General features: G+C 43.9%; 1 protein-coding gene across 3 annotated transcripts in view; it reads left to right on the top strand.

The window, feature by feature from the left end:
- Nucleotides 1-16814, top strand: part of TMEM184B (transmembrane protein 184B) — a 30851-nt gene that overhangs the window by 7054 nt on the left and 6983 nt on the right. For all 3 annotated transcript variants that reach the window (XM_059846440.1, XM_059846441.1, XM_059846439.1), the window contains exons 2-7: nucleotides 6060-6320; nucleotides 8576-8741; nucleotides 12022-12112; nucleotides 12660-12735; nucleotides 15884-15975; nucleotides 16263-16432. In XM_059846440.1, the coding sequence (XP_059702423.1) occupies nucleotides 6060-6320; nucleotides 8576-8741; nucleotides 12022-12112; nucleotides 12660-12735; nucleotides 15884-15975; nucleotides 16263-16432 (856 nt within the window). The remainder of the gene's footprint in view (nucleotides 1-6059; nucleotides 6321-8575; nucleotides 8742-12021; nucleotides 12113-12659; nucleotides 12736-15883; nucleotides 15976-16262; nucleotides 16433-16814) is intronic.

The raw sequence follows: 16814 nt of genomic DNA, 5'->3' as shown, positions 1-16814 counted from the left end.
AGTGCTATTTTGTCCTATCTACCTGCTCCTTTTCTTCTCTTTTGCCATTTCAGCTGGTGATGCCATCCCTTTGGGTATTGAAAACACCTCAGATTAATTATTTATCATGTATGTCTAGCACAATAGAAAGAGCTGGTCCCAGTTGGCAGTTCTAGGCATTGTTATAATTAAAATGGTCTAAAATAACATTAAACCATTTTGTCCTGTGTTTTTGTATTCCTTGTAAGTCTAGGGCACATTGTCATAAACATTAAGCTGCTGCTTTCACTAATATAGAGCTCTTGCTTGTGTCCTAATAAATGCAGAAAATTCAGGCTCTGATTTATCTACTACATGGCACTTCTGTATTGGCCTTTTTGGATCCAGAATAAAGATAATTTAAGGGAGAAACTCTTGAAGAAATAAGAATTTGAGGGGAATGGAAAATGTTTTTGTGGTATTTTAACAAAGTTCAGTATGGTGGATATTTAAATCAATGTAACTGTGGAGTAAGTTTTAAGGAAGAACATTGTCTTGTCTCATAGCTCTCCAGGAGAACCTTGCAGCCAGGTTGTGTGTGTTTTTTTTTGGTTTGTGTCTTGTACAGCAGAAGGAGGCTTAGCTGCTAAGACTCTTTCATGGGATAGCTTTGTGTATCATTCTTTGCTCACTCAGCAGTTTAGAAATTAAATGCTTTCAGCCTCAGATGAGATGATCTATTTTAAAACCACAGATTGTTTTTGCAGATGGGCGAGAACAGCTTCCGAGTCCTGCTGTTTAGGGTTCTTTTCCTGTTGGCACTGGGGTAGCTCTTGCTCAGAGCAGGCAAACACCACCTTCTTTACTAGATTGTGTTGGAATATTCAGATGTACCCCATGGAAATAAATGACCACGCCTGAACCTTTCTTCCCTCCTCTTACACCACATTTGTTGTGTCAGAAGTGAGGTTTTCATATTTATGTTTGTTTATGTAGAAATAGCTCCTCCTCAGAGGTAACATTTTCCATGCCTTTATGCAAGCCAAAAATGGAGTTTTTTGTTTTCACTTTTGCCACATCCTGTCTGTTTTCTGTTTTGAGTTTATTTTCAGCAGAAGAAGCTGCCATGTTAATGTTGGAGACAGGAGGTCTCTGTTTCCAAAAGATACAAGACTGGCAATCTGCTCCTGATGGAGAATGAGTGTGCTGGTTTTTCTGTTCATGCAGGCCATGTGGACACATCCCTGCTACTTTACACGTGTGTGGTATCATTAAGAGAACTGGTCCCCATGCCATTTGGAGCTTCTTCTCTATCAAGAATATTTGTAATAATGTCCTGCATCTTTGGGTTTTATAAGGATATTTATCTTGATAGAAATAGCACAGGCTTTGTTTTGTTTTCTTTTCTCTTCCTTACATTGAGAGTCCCCCCAGTACTCCTAAAGTGTTGTCAGAAGATGTGTTAGATGAGTGTAAGAGGTACTAGTTTGGTGTTTAAGCTAATGCCCTGGCAGCACAAGGCCTTGTCTTGCTCTAAAGTACATAACTTGTGATAACATCTTGGCAGGAACAGGTGACAGCTTGCAGGGGATGGGAGCGTGATCCCTGCCTTCCCTGTTGGGAGGTGTTTGTGTATAGACCTCAGCACTGCCAGAAACTCCTGTAAACCATGTAGAAGAATCATACTAGCTCTGATCCAAATTTCTCGTGGCCATCCTGAAATACACCTAACCTGTGTCCAAAAGTCCTCTGTGTTTACGTACATGTACTTTTATGTGTGCTTGTTTCCAGTTTCCAAAGTTTGGTGCTTTTCTGGGGCTCTGTTGCCGTCCTGTTATGTTGCAGGTTACCTCCGGGGGGAGCAAGGTAGTCACTTGGAGATGGGGAAAGCTCCAAGAGTGAAATCTAGAAGTGTTGAAATATTTTCCTTTGATAGGTTTAGGAGAGCTCTCCAGAGAGGGAGAATAAGTGTGCAAGGAACTTTACTCTTCCTTGAACTGAAAGCAATGATGAAACAGGTGGGAAGAGAAAACAAGCAGAAGAGTAAGAAATGCTTCAAAATGTATTATGCATTAGATTGGTTTGTATTGTATTGGTAATTTGGGTTTCCAAATGCCCCTAATTTGACATATGGTAATGTCAAGCGCTTTCCTTGTGGTTTGGTACCTTGCAGTGCTGGGAACTGTATGGACAGAGAACAAAAAGATGGTTGTCCCAGGGAGCTTAAAATGCACAAGAAACAACAGAGGAATACAGCCAGCTGGGAGGAGCATCAGGAAAAATATCACAGCCAGGAGGTGATGGAGGTGAATAGGGAATAGTTTTATAGCTGTTGGAAACCTTTTTACCCAGGCATGAGAGTAAGCAGGAAAGTGTGTTGTGGTGCTGGCTTGGGCTGTGATGGAGGTAGGTGTCTAAGAAATAAATGTCAAAACACGTTCACAGTGTAAGAGGGAAGCTGCTGATACCAAGGCACTGGATCTGTAGCTTATCAGGGGAGTATTTTTGTTGTGACATATTTCCAGGCCCTACCTTTTCTGGCCTTCTCTGGGCTTGTGTCCTCTTGCACAGTGGGAAGAGACATCTCAGAAGCAAGGCCTGTTGAGACGAGCTGCCACAGCTCACCCTCACAATGCTCTTTTTAAAAAGGCAGAAGAGGAGCTAGCAGACTGAGCTGGTCGCAGTGAATGAGCTGAAATCCACTTTCCTGATTAAGGCTCCAGTCATCTGTGCTATTACCTGTTTCTTAAGTATAAACTGGAATTGCTCTTACAGCTTCAGCTTCTTGCATACAGTAGAATTTCATAACAACAGCTTTGTGCACTACTTATACCTGTCACTGTAGCTGTGGTGTGTGGGACTTGAGGAGATTAGAAGGGATAATTTGGAAGGCTTATGTTAATTTTGTGGATTTTTGAGTACAGCATTCCTTTGTGTTTCACTAGCAAGGAGAATGAGCTGCAGACTGATGCATAGAACCAATAAAAGGTGTCAAGGAAATAAAATACTGTCCTCAGGGGCAGCCCTGAGTGCTCATGGGTGAGGTGGTTTGAGTAGGATGTTACTATAGGACACAAAATAACACGACATGGACACGCTGCTCTTTCAAGGTAAAAAGAGACTTTTTAATTTCTGACTCCAACATTTATAGATTTCCAAAAGGGACAGTGGATTGGAGGGTGACAGTGCCACCTCTCCAATGACAATGGACAAACCAACAGTCTATCAAATTTCTCTGCTTCCATAAAAGAATGCAAAACAATAAGTTATTTACATAAAGTGTGTGAGAAAGTTCATTACAAGAATGTAAACATCAGAAAACTTAGAAAATCTTAAAAAAATCAAGGTGACAGTAGGAGATGGAAGTCCTGTTTTGTAAGAGAGTTTGTGTATTTTTTTTCTGAACACAGTGGTGGACAAAGTTATTAGTTTTAATGACTGTGTGAATTGAAGGGGATTAGGTGAAGAATGATGCACAATCCTGTAATTAATGGCTGTTGATGTATAATCACAAGGGGGCAGTGTTAAGATTACATACACATCTTCAATTTATGACTGACCTTGACTATGAATACATAACCCTTGTCATGACAAAATGCTGGTTAAATGCAAACTTTTTGCTGTTTTTACTTATTTTTAAATGAGTGCAGAGATACAGAAGAATTCCGTTTCAGATCATCAGTTCTCATGATGTTACTGCTGCTGCATTTGGGTCTCTGCTGCTGATGTGGTTTGATTAGCTGGAGTGTGGAGGTCCAGGTCCTGTTTCTCCTGGCACCTGTGGTCTGCTGTATAGATCCTCTCCCCCATGAACTTTTGGAAGGGCTTAGCAGCTTCCTGTCTTGCATAGCTCCCAAAGTGCACTGGGATGTGCAGGACTGCAGCTGGCTGGACTTTATTTAGAGCTAGGTTAATCACAGGTGCATCTGCTCTGATTTCATTTTAGATGTGCCCTTCTTGAGCTTTGTGGAAGCACTCTCAGCACTGTGCATATTCAGTTGCTTCAGAAGTTACTTAGGTGGAAATCCCTTTCTTTTAAAAGCAATAAAAGCCTTGCTAACTTGTGACATCTCCATCTCTCCAAATATTTAAATATAGTACAGATGATGAAATGTGTGTGTGTATGCTTAGAAGCTCAAAACTTAGGTTACATTTTCTGTACTGATCATGTCTGGAGAGGAATTACCCTACTGTGCATGCAGTTCTGGAAAGCTGTAACTCGGAGCAGAGATCTGTGGGAAAGAACAAAGAAAAGCCAGGTTTGATGATTAGTTTGTAAATTAAAGCACAGCACTTGTGCAGCTCCACCTATAGTAAGACAGGCTTAAACAAATCTGAGTGTTTCCCAGGACTTTTCTTTTTCCCCCTTGGAAGAAAGCAGGAAGGAGGTGGAGTGTGACATAAGGTAACATCAGACTGCTGCCCACTGGTGATACGAGTGTGTGTCTTGGAAAAGCCTATGCTAAAGGGGCCATTTTTGTGCCTTAGTGTGCATGTGGAAAGGACTTGCTACTGGCACTCTGCTTTTACTGGGTACCTGTTCCCTAGTTTGTGCTGTGGCTTCAGGTGGAGCAGGGCTGGGGCAGTTGCTCTGTGAACATATATTCTCTTTTGTGTTCTGTAACAACCTGTCAGTAGATGACAGATGTGTCCTTCCCTGGTACAGTTGTAAACTCTGGCAATGGTCATTGGCCTTTCCAAAGCCCTTTCCATCCACTGATTATAAAGGCCTGTGTAAAAGCAATGACTTGAGCTTTTATAGAAGTGCTTTTCTGAAAAATATTAGGAGGTTATCAGAAGGAGGCAATATTATGCTGTTCCCTTTGATAGGGGGATCAGAAGCAACTCTTCTAATGGATATGACCAATGGCTGCCTGCTTGTGATCTTGGTTTAAGTGGATTATCTTCCTACAATCCAGAGGTCACACTAGAGCCTGCTTATGACCAAATTGAAAATAATAGCTACTTTAGATCTTAGACCTTCAAGAATTTGTTCCATTGGAAGAAGATAGCTTTTTAGCCAGGAAATGGCCAAGGGTCATGCTGGTTTGAAATCTTGCATATTCTTGTGTTCTGTATGTGTTGTGTCTGCTGGCTTTTAAAAGCCGATCAGGTTAAATTCATATCATGTAGAAAACAGTGCAAAGTTAGTAACATTAATAACAGGCTGGCTAAATGTACCATGCCATACAAATTTTGGTAAAAGCATGACTTTCATGCTGTTCACACTGTCAGAGTGAGGTATGTCAGTGCATATCCTTCAATGACAGTGCTTTGGGGGTGAGTGTGGTTTTCAGCATGGCTGTAGGGAGAGGTGAGCATTGCTTGCTTGAGGAATTAGGATATTCTTCCCCCTGCCCCCTTCCTGCATAGGGACACTATGGCACGTGTTCTTGTTGCTTGTTGCTGCTTGGCAGGCTAACCATGACACTAGGACACAGCAGAATAGCCTGTACTCTTATGGAAAATAGAGATGTTAACTTAAGTATGCCTGTCATCTTCCAGTAGGGATGGTTTAGATACTTCCTTCTGATCTTTTTACAAGAGTGTGTAGTGATAGGACTAAGGGAAATGGCTTTAAACTGAGAGTAGGTTAAATTAGATATTAGGAGGAAATTCTTTGCTGTGAGAGAGGTGAGGCAGTGGCACAGGCTGCCCAGAGGACTTAAGGATGCTCCATCCTTTGAAGTGTTCAAGGACAGGTTTGTTGGAGCTCTGAGCAACCTGGTCTAGTGGAAGGAATCCCTGGCCCACACCACAGGGCTTGGAACTAGATGATCTTTAAGGTCCTTTCCAACCCAAACCATTCTATGATTCTGTGATCTCTGGTGAATGCTGTATTCATCTTAAATATTTTTGTTGCAGAAGGGGGGTGATGGTTGCAGTGGCCAGATTTCATGATCTCTGGGGGGCTGTCAGAGGTTCCTGAGTACCACATGATGTGTTGTATCACAATGGGTGGCAGTGGCAGACTTACCCAGGTCCTGTTCACAAAGCATGTGAGCTGCCAGTGGAAAGGCATGTGAGAGATGCAAAGTTCTATTATATTCCTGACTCCTTTCAGCTGGGTTCAATTGCTTTGTGGTTCTCTTCCCTGACAGGTCTTGGTCCGTGGGCAGCTCTTTAGCAATCCCATCTGGAATCTCACACCAAAAGGCACCATGATTATGATGACTGATGTCACTGCAGCCCCCAGACTGGGGTCAACTGCCACCGCTCCAGCTGTGGCTCCTAACTTCTCCTGGATGCCAGAGGATGGCAGCCCCACAGCTGTGGAGCAGCCAATATTCCTCATGACCACTGCTGCTCAGGCTATCTCAGGTTTCTTTGTATGGACAGCTTTGCTCATCACCTGCCATCAGGTAAAACCCTGTCGCTTGTACTTCTCATCTTTTCCTTTTCCCCACATGAAGAACAGACCATTTCCATAGTGTGAATGGAGAGGAAGCACACTCTTTAAAACTAGCAGGCGTAAAACATTTGGCCGTCTCCTGAAGGTTTGCAGAAAGGTGTGTTATCTTAGGTCATCCTTTCACAGGTCTTTAGCTGAAAATTGCTATTTTTTTATTGTGTCAGATGTAAGCTAAAAGATCCTAGTCACCTGTTGTTTGACATTCCTCCTTTGATCTCCTGTGCCAGTGGATTCCACAGGCTGAACTCTGCTGTGGAAACAAGTAGCAGGAAATGTTTCATTTTAATTTTTTCCTCCTCCCCTCTCTCTGGGGCGGGTGTCCTGGGAGCCTGAGTAAGTCAAACCCTGTATCCTGTTCTATACCTCTCTTTCATGCAGTTGTCATGTGAACTGAAAAATACAGTGGGGAAACACAAGCCCTGTTATTTATGAACCCATGTTTTGTACCTGTTGGATTGTAGATTCCAGAGCGATGACAAGAATGTAGAAATGTACAGCCTATTGATGGAGCGCAGGGGCTAGTGAAGGTAAAAAATGGATTAGTCACAGATGAATAAGAGTAACACCTGCAGTTTCACCAGCTTGGGTAACAATTACAAGTGCCGTGGATCCTCCTGTCAAATTGATCACCTGCTGAGGGTAGGAAGAAATTTTCCTGTGCAGTATAACATTGCACAGTTAGGCATTAATACCCTTCTCTGAAGAAACCCATGGAGGTCAGTGCCAGAGAGACACTGTTGATTGAAACGCGCTGTTGTCCTCTTACACGGCAGCAGTTCCTGTGCTCTCCCTGGCACACGGATCCCTGGGCTCTCTTGACATCCCAAGGGCAAAGCTTGGAGTCATCTGAACTCTGGTGTCAGCTGTCTCTGTGCTGGATGAGATGTGTCACTGGGATTGTCGCAAGGCAAAAATATCTCTCAGGTTTGTTAGCTTACTTTCGACCTGTTCTTCTCAGGAAATGAGCTTTTTGTGAGCTCCTCATGGGTTAAGAAGAGGAATTAGAAAGGAAACAGAGGTGTTTTTGAGCCTTTCAGTCCGTTTTGACCAGGGAGGAACAAGCAACAGACAGTTGGGGAGGCAAAAGCCCCTCTCACAGGGGAAAGATGAGAGTGTTATGTTTTTTTAGTCTCTGGAGAATCCTCACAGCACCCCAAAATGCAGGGTGAAGCTTCAAACAAATGCTTGTACCTCTTCAGGCAGCAAAATCAGTCATTGGTGAGGCCCATAAGTAATCAGCTGGCTCTTACTAATTCCAGCAGCTGGGACAGCAGCTCAGTGAGAATTGCTGTACAGAAGCCTTGCCTCTCCTGACTCTGTGGTCAGGAGAGTGTACCCACAAATAGTGCTGAAGCTCTGCCTGGGTTATTAGGGCATTGCAGGGGTTGTGCTCATCTTCAGGGTGTGCTTGTGGTCAATACCTTTTTGGGAAGGTGGGTATTCTGTAAAAAAGCATCTTAGGTGTGGGATTTAATGATGGCTAAGGAACTGTGAGTGGTGGGAGCGGAAAGGGTGGGGATGCTGTGCTCCCCCCAGCCAGTGACTTAGAGGGATCGGCATGTGTGCAGTCAGACAGAACAAACTGTGTGGTTCCTATGAGCTCAGTGCTCCCTTGATGGCTGACCCTTTGTGGCTGTGCTGTCACCCATGTGCAGAGTAACACCTTTTGAGCAGATGGGCTGTGGCTTATCAGCTTGTGATGTGCTGTGAAGGGCTCTCCTAGGTTGTTTCAGGTGAAAGTCTCTAAAGCATCCAAAAAAGCCAAAAGAGTGAGTATTCACAACAAGTGTGCCCGCACCTTCTCTTTTCAGAGAAAAGCAGCCTGCAGTGTAATGAATCTTAGGTACTTAAATAGGAGGATAGCAGGGATGTAGAACTGATGACTGGAAAAAAAGGTATGAACAAAAAGAATGTGGACAAGGTTTTGCAAAAATAAATCAATTCCCTATAAGAAACTAGATTAGATGCCTCGATTTTTCTCTTCCCTCTCCTTTCCCCTGTCTGCAAACTAAGGGTTGCTAGATCAATGCCATATGATAACAGTGATTTATCTTTTCTTTTATGTTCATCACCTTGAGGCTGCTGGAGGCAATCGAGAGGTGATTTAGTGAGTTTGTTTTTCCTGGCCCAATTGACTCTCCAGTTCTGCTTTCTCCTCTGTGCTCCATATACCGCTGATCCTGGTCTCTCCTCTCCGTCTCTCAGATCTACATGCATCTCCGCTGCTATAGCTGCCCAAACGAACAGCGCTACATCGTTCGGATCCTCTTCATCGTGCCCATTTATGCCTTTGACTCATGGCTCAGTCTCCTGTTCTTCACCAATGACCAGTACTATGTTTACTTTGGCACAGTGCGGGACTGCTACGAAGGTAAGGAGGGCTCAGGCAGAAAATGGGGGGGGGGGGGGGGGGGTGGTGGGAAGTCTCTGCCCTGAGAGAACTTTTTTTCTGGTTGAAAACAGCATTTCTGGAGAGAGCATCGCTGTTACCTACTGAATGGTGTGCCTAACTGGATGACCACGGCTTGCTTAGTGACTGAAAATCATAGAATGGTAGGATTGTTTGTCTCAGGATGGACCTTTGAAGATCATCTAGTGCAGCACCCCTGCCATGGTGTGGGACACCTTTCACTAGATCAGGTTGCCCAAAGCCCTGTCCAACTTGACCCTCTCCCTCACTGGCCTCTGAGTGTGAGCCTTCCATCCAGGGTTCTATAGAGACTTAAGTTTATGGTTTTCTGGGGTCCGTTGCTTCAGGAAGGTAAAAGCTTTTGGTGAAACCAAAAAATCTGATGGTATCTGGGTGTTAGAAAGTGACATATTGCTTAGCTCCTGCCTCTTTTAACGGCACTTAGCAGCCAGAGACTGCTTTGTCCTGTGTTCCTGGTGCAGCTTGTTAGCAGTGTATTCTTCTGGTCCCATCCTGTGGCCACTTGTGTGCTTGCACAGGGTAGCACAGTGGCCATGTGCTGGGGCTGGTAAAGTGTAAAGTGCTTTGGAGTCCCGAAGAAGAGAGGGTGCCATGTTCAGAATGAGCACCTGCTTGGTTTTGGTTATCTGCTACAGTGATGTAATACCACTAGCACTGTATGTGAGGGAAATGGTTACTTTGGTGTAAATGCTATTGTAACTTCTCTCCTAGTCTCATCCTGTAAGAAGCCTCTACCCACTCAGCAGGAGATACTGCACTCTAGCAGTGTCTTTTTGAGGACAATTTATCACCATAACCTCATTAAATCCTAAATCATTGGTGCAGTTGTTTTGGTGAGATCTGCATTGCATAGAGTTGCCCCTGGCCATGTGAACAAGTTAATCAGCTGAAGAGACCAGCAGGCCTTCCTTCACGTCCACAACAATGCTCTGGATCCAGCAGCAGATGGCAAATGCACACACATGATGCAAGAACACATCTTTGTTTGGGGGCTGGGTTTTTTTCTTTCCCCCGCCCTGTGCATGTGTATGGGTCTAGCAGGAAGCCTGCTGCTCTCCTAGCAACAGCCACTGTCCCTCTGCATCTCTTGCCCTGGGAGTTTGCAAGCATTTGAGCATCTGCTCAGGAGGCTGCCGGTGCTCCAGGGTTCACCTCGGCATGTTGGCCTATGTGAGAAAACTACAAGTGGAGGTGAAGACACCTTTGGAAAGCAGGTTCTCTCCCTCACTTTTTCTGGGGATTGCTCAAAATAGCCTTTTTGTCTCTTGCCATCCACATTTATATTTTAAAAAGGTTTTACATTGCAAAGTGGGCTATTAAGGAATGGAGGAAGAAGACCCTACTAGTAAATTTTGAAAGCTGTCTTAAGCTATTTATGGACTATATTTTGTAGTGTGTGTTAGGAGGAGCCTGTTCTGGTTTTACTCTTTCATGTCACTGCTTCTATACCAACCAGGGTGTCAGAAACACTGACACAAGTAGGGTTTGTTTGGGTTTTTTTTTTATGTTGATATCATGAATACCATCTGATGGATGGGGATGGGAATGGGAAAAGAGTTCTTTGCTGGTGTGATGAGCTTTGCTAGTTAGCACTTCTTTTGGGGATGAATGGGCAGATATTTCTCCCTCTTGTTTTGCTTTGTTTTCTTCCTCTGATGTCATCTTTTCCCTAGTGCCTGGGGAATGGGCAGCTGGTATTGTAATGGCCACATCAGAGGGCAGGGGTCACTGGAGGACAATAGGAAAAACTTAGCTCTTCTTCCTCTATGTGCTGTCAGCTAAGTTGCAGGAAAATTGAAGGCAAAAGGGGTTACCACAGTTATTTAAATAATTTTTTCGTGGTTGGTGTTTTCTGTCCTAATTAAAGCTTTGGCAAAATTATTACTGTGTGAACTTCGTTCAATAATAAGGATTACAGATAGAATAACAATATCCCAATTACATACATAGAAGCATGTATACCACTGGCTTTTATGTGCCATAGCAGTCTTGCCAGCTAGACACATCTACAAGTCATAAGTACAGTGTTTTGAGACTGTGTAAGTGTTTTGGGGACTGTGGAGTATCTCTTTGCCAGGGCATAGTTTAGATGCTTATAGAAGAATTTGTCTGACTTTGGAAGATCATTCACGTGGAAAAATTGACCTCAGGTCTAATAACTGGCTGCTTGGAGAGATCAGCTTCTCAGTGTTGTACATTATTAAGTTTCTGTTCTTATTTTAAAGTTCCTTGAGACTGCTATTTCTATTCCAGTTATTTGGGGCAAACCCCAGGATTTGGGTGTTGTCATTGCAGGGAATGTCCAGACGCCAGTGACCATAGAATATAATGTTGCAAGAAGGGTCATCTGGTCTGTCATTTTGCCCCAGGGCTGTCTGTGTCAAATGCAGTAGTACAGTCCTTGCCCTAAAAAATCTCACAACTTCTAGGGTCCAACAGCAATTTTAACAAGTCAAGAGAGTGGCAGACAGGATGTGTATAGGCTCACTTTGTGCACATTTAAGTGAGTTTGGATCCCATGAGAAGGAAATACATCTGTAGTTAGGGGGAGCTGAAATGGTGCAGAGTGTTAGTGGTCGATCTGTTTGTCATCTGGAACAGGTTTCTGGGGAAGGCAGAAAAGAGGTGGCCTAAGGAGAATTTTATTCAGCACACAAGAAATTTCATCTTTTTGAGAAAATGAAGCACAGAGCCTGTTTTGCAAAAGTCCTCACAAGACATGAAAACAGTTTCACTGATTGTTATAAACTCTCTGTTTCTCCAATTCTTATGTCCATAGCCTGGTTACCTGGCAGAGACAAACTGTGTTCATCAGCTAAAAGGTTAAATACAGGAGATAACATATGGCTGATGGATCAGAGATACCTTTTCCAGATTATTTAGTACCAGTGTAATGTCCTGGAATAATGCACAGGAACCCTGTAAAGAATGGCATCTTACAAATGCCAAATAAAACAGAGACTGGCCACAGTTTTAAATGGATCTGTGACCCTTTTGGCTTGAGTCATGGAGCTGGCCTGGGACCTTGGCCAAACTCCCATTCAGATAGTCTTGTGAGTGCTGAGGTAGGATGATAAATGCAGTGAAAATCTGGAGTGCTTTGAAGAGAAAGGTGCTGCATAAGCAGTCCCTACTAATGTTTGGTCTATTGCCTGTGCTTTTGGTCCTTGCACCTGTTTTGAAGTTGGTTGTCATTTTACTGTGATTGATGTCTTTGCAGCCTTTGTAATATACAACTTTCTCAGCCTCTGCTATGAGTACTTGGGAGGGGAGAGCTCCATCATGTCTGAGATCAGAGGGAAACCAATTGAGTGAGTATTTATTGTGCTTACAGCATGACGCTGTCCTCCTTCTGTGCCCATCTACTATTTCTCTATCCTTCTCCTGAAAAACTGTGTCAGGTGGCAAATGTCTGCTGGAACTGGCCAGCATGGATGACGATGATTTACCAGTACCTTCCTCTGAGACAGATCAGGCTGGTCACATCCTCTTAGGCAAGCTGGACTGATTCACAGTTTTTCTGGACACCTGCCTATTCCTTTGTTTGTTTTCCTATGCCCTTCTCTTCCTTTAAGTCTTTTCTGTCTTCAGTTGATTGTGTGTGTCTCCTCTAGGATCTATATTTCTCCCCATGCTATTTGATGACAGGAAAAAAAAGTTGCAGTGTATAGTCAGGATGTTGTTTTAGACACGTCTCTAGAAGAGGGTATGGCCTCTATGGGTAACTGCAGTCATCGTTGGAGAAATGACACCAGTCCTGCAACTTGGCTACAGAGAGGTAGATAAAGAGGGTAGGAATCTTGCACTTTTGCCCCAATCTTGCTTGTGAACTCTGTCATCTTGTGTTGGTTCTTTCAGGTCCAGCTGTGTGTACGGGACTTGCTGCCTGTGGGGAAAGACATATTCAATTGGATTCCTGAGATTCTGCAAACAGGTATGGGCTGGGACATTCTGCAGAAATTAAGTGTGTGGGGGTGGCAATGGTGCCTTTTGCTGCTGAATTTCTGAGATTTTTGGTCAGGGCTCTAATAGCATTTTGAGAGGCCTGCAGACTGCTGAGAAGAGGAGGTGTTTCAGGGTTGGTTTGGTGTTAAGAATTATTTAAATATGTTAAGAATGATTTTAACATTTTCTATTCAACCCCACATCAGGAAGGCCTTAGTTTAAGACACAAGTTATCTCCTGCAACTGATGTTAATCCTAGGAAGAAACTTTTCATTTCTGGATTACAGAGGTCCCAACTCCAAGAAATTGGATGTCTGTGTTGTGTCGCAGACACCTCACAGTTGTGTAACAGCCTCCTGAATTCCCAGTGCTGCTGTTGTGGTTTGGAGCTGAGGAGGGGTGGAGGTTAAGCATGACACATTGGTTTGTAGGAGGAACCAAGTATTGCTCACCATGTGTGTCTGTCTGTGCTGAGCTGGGTATGTCGAGGGCGGGTGAATGGGGGAGGCCTACACCTCTATACAGCCCTTGTCTGCTCATTGCAGGTCAGTCGCCTCTGGCTGTCATGAAACAGCAGGTGAATTTCAAGGCTTTGCTCACTTGCTGAAATGAACACAGGAGGTTTTTGTGGAGGCAGTGTGAAGCAGGTCTGGTTCTTCCAGAGGGCTCAGGTCATTGTAATTTCAGTCAGCAGGTCTAGCTATCTGCGCTGGCTTCTCCTGAACATCATGGCCCATCTTCTGTGTTTTAGCAATATGTAGGAACATCAAAAGTACAGCGCAGCCTCATGGTAATATCCAGTGTTAAGCTGTGCTGCACAAGTGGCCATTTTCAAAGGACCACTTCTTTTGCATATGTGTTCTATTTGTCCCTGCCCCATATTTTGTCCTTACAGCTTTTCTGTTTTCTTGCCTCATAATTTCTTTTCTAGTCTGAACCCAGTATGTTACTTCAGCTGTTTCTCATGGGTTTCATCTGGACATCCTTTGGTTGATTCACTGTATTACCTATTCTTATTGCTCCTAATGTTAATTTTTACCTTTTAAATATATTGTAAATAGATGTAACACCCATGAAAGTGAATGAATCCTGGTGAAATAATTTCCCTTAGACTTCTTGCTTCTCATGTCCCACAGCCTCTTGCAGTCACTACCTGGGTTGCACATGTCTGTGTTTGGAAAGTTTGTTCACGACAGTGAAGACTAGAAGCACACCTTGGGATATGGGGAAGGTGTGTTTTTTCTGCTGGCCTCCACAAATCCTGGCTCTTTTGGTAACTGTCTTTGGTAGATATTTTGCTTTCCTTTTGCTGGTATCTGACAGCAATTTTTCTACTCATGCGTGCCTTTTGCTAACTGTTAAGTCTGCTGTGGAGGCTGTGAGGGAGGTGTATTGCAAAGAGATGCTTAAATACTTCCATCCTTCTTGGCTTGAACTTAGATATTGTCTTGGTGAGAAATTTTTGATGCCAAGGTTCACTTTCTGGTGCTTCTAGACTTTCAGGATTTTTGGGGAAGACCTTTCAAGGTAGGTTCCTGGGAAGGCTGGTGTGAAAGGGCAACAGAACAAATGTCAGTGCTGACCTGTGCAGTATCCATCATGGTGATGATCAGGAAGAGGAATGTGCTGAAAGGAACACCTTGCCCTTTATAGCCCTGTTCTCAGTATCTCCAGCACTTCTTTTGCCTCCCATCACTACCTGCCCATTTTCTGCTCTTTCTGGTCCCTTTCATCCTGAAGTAGGTTGTGTGTTATAAATTTTTTTCTTACCACCTTCACACTGTCCCCCCGCAGTTTTTCTCAGGCAGCTGCCTGTTGTGGGTCAGTCAGTCTGCCTGTGTTGCCTGTGGACCTCCAGCAGTGTGGTGGTGTGCTGATGTCTGTGGTGTGAAATACGAACAGCTTGTTTCCTTAAAGATGTCTTGACCAAGATTCTTTGCTGGGCCTCTGTCTGGTGACCCTCACACATGGGTCACGCACCATCCATGTGCCTCCCATATGCTATGGCATCTTCTAGGGAAGCAGCTAAAAATAGTACGTGGTGGTTTGGATTGCAGGGAAATGGTTAAAATGTCCCCAGATCAGAAGGAGGGGAAGCTCAGAGGATGGAGTTGTTTACCAATTAGCTTGACCTTTTCCAGTTCACATAGTTAAAGTGACTCACTAACTGGCATGTGCTGGGGTTTTTAATCTCCTTGAAGTCTTATGACCACTAACAAATTGCATCGTATCCAAAGCAGTTATTACTGTTTGGTTTTACCTTCTTTCCATACATAGCCCTCCCCACATGCACACAGGTCAGCACCTACCCAGGCTGTCCTAGCCTCCTTCAGGGAGACACAGGTCACATCTCTTCAGGGAGACATTTTTAGGGCCATAAATCTTTCCTTTGTTTAGGACTTTGAAGTTCAACATCTGCAGAAAGTTGAGGAATGTGGTGGCTTTGAGAGAACACTCAGTCCCAATAGGAGCAGTAGTTTATACAGGCAGAATGGATAGAGCTGGTCCCAAGTGCCACGGAATCTTTGGGGAGATTCAGTAAAGGTCATGTGGATGACAACAGAGTAGCTCTTAACTTGTGTGTGGCAACACACATTGCTGTGTTTACAAAACGCCTGAATATTGTGGCAGTTGTAAAAAGTTCCTCCTCAAACTGCGGGGTTCCCCTCTGATCCAGGGGACTTTCTTGCCTAACTTTGTGGCAGCTATGGACTGGAGTTTGCTTTCCTTCCCCAGTATGTCTCTGTTAAACTTGCTGTGTCTGTGCCATAGCACAGTGTGAGATTTTTTGCTTTTCGTACTGTTACAGTGCATAAATGTGCTGCAGCATAGCCTGTGAAAAGCACCTCTGGAAGAGTGGGGCTGACAGCTTCTAGGAACAACCCTACAGAGAGGTTTTTCTTCCTATTCTGGACAAGTAGATAGCACATGTACATCTTCTGAAACTTCTTCATCTCTTCTTGGGTGCTGCAGTCCTCAAGCACAATCAGTTAGCAAGTGGCAGAGTCAGACATCTTGTTGAGGCTGGATTGTGTTGCCTTGCAGAGTGGTCCCAGTGCACACTCCATTGTGATGCTTTTGGCAGCTTGTCCTCTTGCACCACCTGCCTTCTCATTCCTCCCCTCTCATTCCTGTAGGCTACCCTGCAGTTCTGTGTGGTGAAGCCCCTCATGGCCATCAGCACAGTCATCCTTCAGGCCTTCGGCAAGTACCAGGATGGTGACTTTGAGTAAGTTTATTAATTAAACATGCAAGAATTGGCTGCCCTTTCTCTGCCTGGCTTTGCTTATTGTCTGTGTGTGTGCTGGGAAAAGATGGGAGTACATGGGTGGACGTGCATGAGAAAAGAAGGCAAAGGTAGTCCTCTTTTAGCTTCATGTTTCTTCTACCTTGGTTTGGGGGTGGAAATGGGACAGGGAGGCAGGAAGGAAATGGACTCTTCGAACTTTCCATTGACAATGGCGAGGGGAAAACATGCTGAAGTTTCAGACATTCATATGTATGTTCTCTTTTCAGTGTAACCAGTGGCTACCTCTATGTGACGATCATCTACAACATCTCTGTCAGCCTGGCACTGTATGCCCTCTTCCTTTTCTACTTCGCCACACGTGAGCTGCTCAGTCCCTATAGCCCAGTCCTCAAGTTCTTCATGGTGAAGTCTGTCATCTTCCTGTCCTTCTGGCAAGGTGAGCTGCTTTTCCTTTCCCTTGGTAGGCATAAAGAGCTCTCTGCAGGGGCTCAGGCACAAGAGTTGATAGAGCAGATGTTGATTAATAGACAAAATGTCTTCCTGTATTCCATTTGGTTTATAGTCATTCATTGCTTTTCTCTGGGAAAGCTGTTTTGCATGGTTTAATTTTTGTATATATGCTTCTGAATCCTTATTATCCCTGTGTGTGTGTATATATGTATTTGGCAAAATCAGCTGATAGGTTGAAGAGTTCTCTGCATTCCTGAAACAATCATAAAGCACAAGCTGCCAGCATTTTATCTGCAGGCTGCCGTTTTATTAATTAAAGTGACACATCTAAAAAGTTTTAGTGCTTTTTTTAGTGCTCTAAAAATAAA

This window comes from Haemorhous mexicanus, chromosome 5 (assembly GCF_027477595.1).
Source record: "Haemorhous mexicanus isolate bHaeMex1 chromosome 5, bHaeMex1.pri, whole genome shotgun sequence".
NCBI classification, from domain to species: Eukaryota; Metazoa; Chordata; class Aves; order Passeriformes; family Fringillidae; genus Haemorhous; species Haemorhous mexicanus.
The sequence above is the reverse complement of the archived record's forward strand: the minus strand, read 5'-3'. Positions and strand labels throughout refer to the sequence as shown.